The 9,173-nt window shown below is 42.4% G+C and overlaps 1 protein-coding gene across 1 annotated transcript in view; it reads right to left on the bottom strand.

Annotated features, from left to right (window-relative positions):
• Positions 1–325: 325 nt before the first annotated feature.
• CDC20 (cell division cycle 20) overlaps positions 326–9,173 on the bottom strand; it is a 164,646-nt gene continuing 155,798 nt past the window's right edge. The window contains exon 11 of the mRNA XM_033915283.1: positions 326–650. Coding sequence (XP_033771174.1) covers positions 472–650 — 179 coding nt within the window. The 3' untranslated portion in view covers positions 326–471. The remainder of the gene's footprint in view (positions 651–9,173) is intronic.

The following is a 9,173-nucleotide window of genomic DNA, read 5'->3' as shown; positions in this document are numbered from 1 at the left end:
ATGTAAATATATATAAATCACTTTGATTCCCATATCCATGAAGTGAGCATTACATGACATAGTTGTCATAAAACAAAAATAAACTGAAATCACTTCTAGTGACTGCATCACAGTACACTATGGTTTTGGATTGTTTATTTTGTTATCTGGTTTTCAAATGTAGGCATAACATGTTTTAGACATTGATTCTGCATATAGACATTTTAATTCTAACCCCTAAAATGTGTGGTAGAAAATCAAACAGTAGTGTCATAATGAAGTTAGGAAATTCTGAATAACTGCTAGCCCATGTTAGGAACAATAAATCTGTTCAAGAGGCTAGTTATACCATATATGCAAAAGATTTATTAGACATAATAAATGATCAAACTATACAGTTTTCCAACATCTTTAAAAACCAAATTATCACACTGCCCTTTTCTCCTCATGATTTTTAATCTCCATCCTTCATTCTCCCACTCTTCCCTGTTTCTATCGAATACTCTGGTGAATAATGCTGTTTTTGCTGCTGCTCACTTTCTCTTTCTCCTTTTTCTTGATAGGATCCACCTCAAAGCATTTCCAGATTCGAAGAGTTTCATCAGCAGCAGCAGACACAACTGTGCTCCCATCTGGGCTCATGGCCAAGTTTAGAATTCTTGAGGTGTGACCTGTAGAAGAGGATAAGGGCATTGGTATCTGAATTTGCTGAACGAGCAGCAATTACACTAGCTGGGCAGCAAGTTGAAGATAGGTGGTTATTCTATGTGGGATAAGGAAAGATTATGTTCTTACCTCGATGATCTTGTTTCTGTTAATAGACACAAGAGTCCGTACATTAGCTGTTAATTCCAATTAACTGTGAATCTGCAGAAGGGTGTCACTTTAAGATCTTGAACTCCTCCCCTTCTGCAGTTGAGAACAGCTCCCTCTTCAGATGGTACCAAAGCAATAAAATTCCACTGAAACAGAAAATAGGAGGAAAATAGCATGGAGAACTTCCCCAGCAACAAGCATATTTTGTTCTGCTCTAAAACTTAAGAAATAGAACATTTAAAAAGCACACAATGAACAATAAATTATGCATATGAGTAGCTAGGAATCAACCTACTAAGTGCAACTAGTAGGGGCTAGAGAACCCTCCAAGGGGAAAATAAATAGGGAGCCCCTTTTGTTCCTGTAGTGATGTATCTGCTGAATCGCAGACACAGAAGTCCCGAGATGGACAGTGGCAACGTCCGAGGCAGAAATCAGGCAAATCAAAAGCCTACACAGGGTGGACTGTATGAACTTCTGTGTATATTAACAGAAACAAGATTTCAAGATAAGAACCTAATCTTTCGTTGTTACATATAAACACAAGAGTTCATACTTTAGCTGACATCACCAACATCTTTTCTCACATCAAGCAGCATTATGGGGTAAAGATCTGGAACAACTGCTTATGCATACTAGTGCTGCCTGATTCAGGAAAAAAAATTTCAATTCGATTCAGCCTATTGAATCAATTTTTCAATTCGATTTTCCTGCCCAATTGGGTGTTTATATAAAACATCCTGGTGGGTTTATTTTATAGCCTCTTCACCCCCTTTACCTTCTACTAACCACACTGGCGCTGTGGTGTAAACAAACTAAACAAACAAAAAAGACTTTTCCTCTCTCTGTTAAATCCTAGCTCAGAGGTCCTTGAGAGCCATATTCCAGTTGGGTTTTCAGGATTTCCCCAATGAATATGCATTGAAACCAGTGCATGCAAATAGATCTCATGCATATTCATCGGGGAAATCCTGAAAACCCAACTGGAATACGGCTTTAGAGGACCGGAGTTCCCTACCCCTGTCCTAGCTCATGTTTGCGGTCTAACAAAAGCTCTGGCAGGATACACTTTTCAAATTTGACATATTGTAATCACAAAACAGAAAATAAAATTATTTTTTCTACCTTTTGTTGTCTGTTCAATATTCAAATCCTGTTGGTCCTAGGCTCTGGTTGTCTTCTGATAACTTGCTTGCCAGGGTCTCCTCCTTTTCTTCTTTCTCCGTGCTAACCATTCATCTTCTATCTCTGTCCTCCCCTTCCGTTTCCCTTCCCTCCCCGGAAGGTCTGGCAACTTTCCTTTTTTTGTCTCCATTCACAGATCCACCTTTTCTCAACTACCCTTTCATCCAGCATCTTTCCCTCCTTCCCCACTACTCCAGGGTCCACCATCTCTCCCTTTCTGTTCCCAACTACCCTCCTATCCAGTATCTCTATCCCCCTTCCACACCATCCCTTGTGTCCAACTTCTCTCCCTTTCTGTTCCTTCCCTCCCTAAATCCCATTATCCACCATCTCTCTCCCACTCCTGTTTTTAGATCCATTATTTCTTCCTCCCAAAGTCCTGCATATGCACGTCTCTTTGAACCCCCCGCCCTCCGTGTACCTATACACCAGGGCCCCTCCCCTGAAGGTCTGTCCCCCCTGAAGGTCTACACCCCACCCCTGAAGGCCTGCCTATCCCCCTGAAGGCCTGCACCCCACCCCTGAAGGTCTGTCCCCCCTGAAGGCCTGCACCCCACCCCTGAAGGCTGTCCCTCCCCTCCGAAGGCCTGTGTGTTCCCCTTTGGCCTCCCGCACCTCCCTATATCCTGATTGCAGCAGAGAGCAGCCTGCAGAAAGGATCGTGGGTACTTTAGCGATCCTTGCAGGTTGCCATAGGCCTCAGGAGCTGTTGTTCCTCTGCCGTGATCCTGCCTCTGACGTCAGAGGAGGGGCAGAACCGCGGCAGAAGGACAACAGCTCCTGAGGCTTATGGCAACCTGCAAGGATCACTAAACTACTTGTGATCCTTTCTGCAGGCTGCTCTCTGCTGCAATTATGTAAAGGGAGGTGCGGGAGGAAGCCAGACATTGCAGCACTTCCCGACTGACTCTCCCCCCTCGCCCTCTAAAGCAGAGAGGGAGAGATGAGCCTGACTGCAAAACAGAGGACCCAAAAGCGGCACTCTCTCGACCCATCACATTCACTCTGTAGAAATTCATAAAAACTGTGAAGAGCAGCCCAAGTAGCTGCTCTACAAAATTTCATCAGCCCGAGACTCTGCCCAGGAAGCTACATCTCGTCAAATGCACTGCAAGAGAGATAGGTGGCTGTTTTCCACAGGCAATGTAGGAAGAAGAAATCACCATGAGAATCCCTCTGGCAATGGAAGCCTTGGAAGCTGGTTTGCCATGTCTCGAGTGGATGGTCAGCACAAAAAGATGATCAGAAAATCTGGAATCATTAATCCCCTCCAGACAGATAAGTAGGGCTATGTACACATCCAGCCTCCTCAAAATTCTGTCCTGCTTCATTAAACCCGTAGCATGAAAGGCAGGTAAACGAAGATCCTGATTGACATGGAAGGCAGAAACTACCATCGAAGAAAGGAAGGTACTGTGAGCAGAAGAAAAACACAGTCCTGTGCCATGTTGAAGCGCATTCCCAGACATTCCAAGCACTGAGTCGGTTGAAGGTGACTATTGGAAGTTGACTAACAAAACCAGACTCTGCAGGAGGCTCACTACCTGCTCGCCATCCTGTAGAGAGGGGACCTTGATCAGCCAATCATCTAGTAAGGATGCACCTGGACAACCATCCTGCGCAGGTGGGCTGCTACAACCACCATCACCTTGGTAAAGGTTCAGGGGAACTATGGCCAATCCGAAAGGTAATGTCATAAATTAGAAGTTTCGCTATAGAATGTGGAATCTTAGATATTTCCTGTGATCTGGAAAGCTGAGGATGTGAAGATCTGCCTCCATCAAATCCAGAGAGGCAAGGAATTCTCCTGGAGCCAATGGAGCAGACCGACTCCATACAAAAGCAGGAGACCTTTAGGGCCTCATTTACTGACTTCAAATCAAGAATGGACTTCCAAACTTCAATACCTTTTTAGGACACTATGAAGTATAAAGAGTATTTGCCTGATTTTTCTTCAGGAACTGGTTGTATGGCATGAATGCCCATCTGGATGGGGAGTCGAGGAACAGATCTGGATGGGGCTGAGAAAACTTGATCTTGTGCCCCTCCCAACTAATATCCAGAACCTAACGGTTGGACAAAATCTGTTCTCATTCCATCCAAAAAGCCGAAGCCACCCACCGATACAAGAAGGTGCGGCTTGTTGTACTGGCATTATTATTGCTTCTTGAATGCTGAGTCACCGCAGGAACCCTTGAACTGCTGGCACCTTTAACTACCAAATCTCTGTCTGGACCCCTGAAAGGGCCTCTGAGAAGAGTAAATAGAAGGAAAATTGATGGAATCTCCTAAAGCAGGACTGCCCAAGTCCAGTCCTCGAGATCTATTGGCAGGCCAGGTTTTCAGGATATTCACAATGAATATGCATGAGAGAGAGATCTGCATACCAAGAAGGCAGTGCAGGCAAATCTCTCTCACGTATATTCATTGTGGATAACCTGAAAACCTGACCTGCCAGTAGATCTCGAGGACCGGACTTGGGTAGCCCTGTCCTAGAGCCACAAACACTGCCTCTGCCACCCCCAGAAGAATGATGGCTCCTGCAGTCCAGAAAAGATTTGGGACGGCAATCCAGCAGACTGGTGATGAAGTTGTCTAAGCTCTTGCAAAAAAGCATCTGTCCCCTTGAAGGGTAATCTGCTCAGAGTCACCTTGGAGGCTGAGTCGCTTGCCCATTGTCTGATCCAAAGCATTTGGGGGCAGAATCGGAGTAAGTTGCAACGTTACTCAGGACTCTGATGTTGTCTTTAAAGGGTATCAACCACATAATCCACTCCATTCTTAAACATTTGGGGACAGGCATCACCAATCTCTAGGGAATTAGTAAGCAATCTAGTTATCTAATCTAATTTGGGATTTGTGTGTCACACTATACCTATAAAGGCTCAAGGCGACTTATAACAAGAAATGAATACATGGGATCATAACAGAAAGATAGTATGTTAGACACTATATATAAAAGTTCTGAAATTTAAGAAGGCATTAGAATATTGTGTACAATTCAGGAGGCCGCACCTTCAAAAAGATATAAAAAGGATGGAGTCGGTCCAGAGAAAGGCTACTAAAATGGTATGTGGTCTTCATCATAAGGCATATGGGGACAGACTTAAAGATCTCAATCTGTATACTTTGGAGGAAACTACAAAGAATAAACTGACTTCAAATAAAATGACCAGTCTGTGGAGGGTGATCAAAATTAAACTTTAATTGCTCAGAGACATGAAACTCTGTGGGGAAGGATAAAAATTCCCCTTTTTGTAAAGAGTTCACCTTCCAGTCACTGCAATTGCTTCAAACAATGATCACGCTCCAAGCCAAGGTCAATTCAATAAATAAATATCAAGTCCTTCTGAAACACTCAAATAGAAAATGGAATCTTTTCTTCTTATAACAAAAATGCAACCATCACTCTTGTGGATAAGCTGTGATACTTTCACTTATCTTGTAAATAAAGTTCCAAGGGTCCCAACGTGGCCCCGTTTCGATTTCTGCTTCAGGAGACCCGATTGTGAATGTTATAAGAATCCCTCAAAGCGATTAGTAACTGTTATATTCACTTGGTGATGTGCAAACACACCTAAAAATAGAAATATGACTAAGTCAAGTGTGGGTAGAAAGTTTCATACACACACTATGGCTCCAGTCTTAAAATAATTCATGATGCTGGACCACGGAGAAGGGTCCACAAAGATCTAAAAAATACATACCACTGCTGGGTAGCAACGTAAATTCTAATTGTTCCAACTGCCAGAAAGACGCTGCGGTCTTCTCTCCTTTTAAACAGCAGGGGAGGATCCTCTACGTACGTAAGAGCGTAATGACATAAAATGTGTGAGATCTTGGAACTAAAAAACCTGTATGCTGAACTGTATCCAAATACGATCAATAAAGTGAATGAATCCCATGCAAGCCAACAAATGATAAAAAAGTAAATGGTGAATTAAACTGAATTACAAAAATGCCAGCCATTCTATCTCATTGTTGTGTCCATGCGGATACAAATTATTAAGGGTGTAAATCCATTTTTGTTCTCTTTTCCATAACATATGAGCTACATCTAATCCTCTGGTAGTAACAACTGTATCAAGTATGGAATATTTTAACCCCATCACATTGTGTTGTTTTTCTTGCCAGTGTTGGACTAGGGGAGCTTCTCTAACACCTAACCGAATTCTACTGATGTGTTCTCCTATTCAAATCTTAATACTTGGAGTAGTGCACCCTACATAAAAGACATGGCACGGGCACTGAATTATATACACGACTTGTCGGAAATTGCAGTCCATTTCGGGGCATTTAATTTTACGCAAATTATTTAAATTACAGGACATTTGTTCCAAGCTGGTACTATGTTGGCACATCCTACAATGTCCACAAGGGCTGTGTTGCCCCAGTGCCCTGATGTATGGTTGTCTAAAAAACTGTGAATGTACCAACTGCTGTTTTAAATTATGTTGTTTAGAAAATGCAAACCTGGGTAAGTCTTGAAAAGCCTCGTGGTATTGCATAATACACCGGGGTCATTTTAACACTACTATTTTTTGGAAACCTACTGATAGGAATAACCTATTGCAATATAGTAATTTTCACCCTAAACATCTGAGAAATAATATCCCGGTGGGACAATTTTTACGTCTCCGAAGATTGTGCACGACAGTTCAGGATTATGGCAAAAAAGCTAGTGAGATGAAGCTCAGATTCCAACAACGAGGTTATCTTACATCAGTGATTCACAAGGCATATAAGAGAGCGTTATATGCCAACAGAACTTTATTATTGAATTCACCTTCTAAACAAGATGAACAAGCACTAGCCTGTGTTCTTCTGTATGCCCTCTCATTGCAGAGTTTCCTTTCAAATGAAAGAGACTCGACTCATGCACATTTATATTACGTAGGTCTTCAAACATCTCTACCATATCTCCCTTCTCACGCCTTTCCTCCAAAGTATACAGATTGAGATCTTTAAGTCTGTCCCCATACGCCTTATGGTGAAGAAAGACCACATATCAATTTAGTAGCCTTCCTCTGGACCGAACCCATCCTTTGTAGCAGCCTGCCTGCAGGGAAAAGATTTCTTCACTTGCAGAAGGAAAAACTGTAGAGGGAGCTTTTCTCTACTGAAGTTTCAAGATCTTAAAGCGACACCCTTCTGCAGATTTGTGGTTAGTGGGAATCAATGGCTTAAGTATGTTATATGACTTATGGGGGTAATATCATTGGATTTCACTGCTGAGTTTGATTAAGTGCATCACCAGCATCTATTATAACTATGGCTTTGGGAAAGGCCGTATTGTAATAAAATATTTTGCAATGGATTTGCAAATCTTAACTATATTCCATCCTATGGTATGCAGAGCACTGCAACGCTTTACACTTTTCTTACTTTTGTTCATTATTTGAAGCTGGAGTAATTTTAGAACGAAACACATTTCAGTCTGATTAAGACATCATTTACATCAATCCCTTGTCCTCTTTCCTCGTGTACTTTCCCCTCACTCTTTCCTATCAAGATATTGTAGTTCCTCCCTTTTTCCATTTATTACACTATTTTGCTATTGGAGTTCTGACACCTGTACCTTAACAAGGGCCACATGCTGATTATAAACCTGGAAACAGTTTTCAACTATCACATCCTGTTTTTAAGTTATGCGTCAGTTTATGCTTATATCATTTTTGTCAAAAAACGCTACCTTATAGCGTCAGTATTTTACTGTTTCTCTAACACAATATTGCATTTACAGCTCATTGACCACATATACCAGTAATTTGAAAGTTTATACTAAAAAGTGATTGTGCTGTTTTTTCTATCTGTGAATTTTTATATTTTGTTTGGTTTTGTCTAAGATATTATAATTATTATGAACAGACGAGGTTACATAACATAGTAACATAGTAGATGACGGCAGATAAAGACCCGAATGGTCCATCCAGTCTGCCCAACCTGATTCAATTTAAATTTTTTTTTTTTTCCTTCTTAGCTATTTCTGGGCAAGAATCCAAAGCTTTACCCGGTACTATGCTTGGGTTCCAACTGCCAAAATCTCTGTTAAGACTTACTCCAGCCCATCTACACCCTCCCAGCCATTGAAGCCCTCCCCTGCCCATCCTCCACCAAACAGCCATACACAGACACAGACCGTGCAAGTCTGCCCAGTAACTGGCCTAGTTCAATATTTAATATTATTTTCTGATTCTAAATCTTCTGTGTTCATCCCACGCTACTTTGAACTCAGTCACAGTTTTACTCTCCACCACCTCTCTCGGGAGCGCATTCCAGGCATCCACCACCCTCTCCGTAAAGTAGAATTTCCTAACATTGCCCCTGAATCTACCACCCCTCAACCTCAAATTATGTCCTCTGGTTTTACCATTTTCCTTTCTCTGGAAAAGATTTTGTTCTACGTTAATACCCTTTAAGTATTTGAACGTCTGAATCATATCTCCCCTGTCTCTCCTTTCCTCTAGGGTATACATATTCAGGGCTTCCAGTCTCTCCTCATACGTCTTCTGGCGCAAGCCTCCTATCATTTTCGTCGCCCTCCTCTGGACCGCCTCAAGTCTTCTTACGTCTTTCGCCAGATACGGTCTCCAAAACTGAACACAATACTCCAAGTGGGGCCTCACCAATGACCTGTACAGGGGCATCAACACCTTCTTCCTTCTACTGACTACGCCTCTCTTTATACAGCCCAGAATCCTTCTGGCAGCAGCCACTGCCTTGTCACACTGTTTTTTCGCCTTTAGATCTTCAGACACTATCACCCCAAGGTCCCTCTCCCCGTCCGTGCATATCAGCTTCTCTCCTCCCAGCATATACGGTTCCTTCCTATTATTAATCCCCAAATGCATTACTCTGCATTTCTTTGCATTGAATTTTAGTTGCCAGGCATTAGACCATTCCTCTAACTTTTGCAGATCCTTTTTCATATTCTCCACTCCCTCTTCGGTGTCTACTCTGTTACAAATCTTGGTATCATCTGCAAAAAGGCACACTTTTCCTTCTAACCCTTCAGCAATGTCACTTACATACATATTGAACAGGATTGGTCCCAGCACCGAACCCTGAGGGACTCCACTAGTCACCTTTCCTTCCTTCGAGCGACTTCCATTAACCACCACCCTCTGGCGTCTGACCGACAGCCAGTTTCTGACCCAGTTCACCACTTTGGGTCCTAACTTCAGCCCTTCAAG

Source organism: Geotrypetes seraphini, chromosome 12 (genome assembly GCF_902459505.1).
Source record: "Geotrypetes seraphini chromosome 12, aGeoSer1.1, whole genome shotgun sequence".
NCBI lineage: Eukaryota > Metazoa > Chordata > Amphibia > Gymnophiona > Dermophiidae > Geotrypetes > Geotrypetes seraphini.
This window is presented reverse-complemented; position numbering and strand designations above follow the sequence as displayed.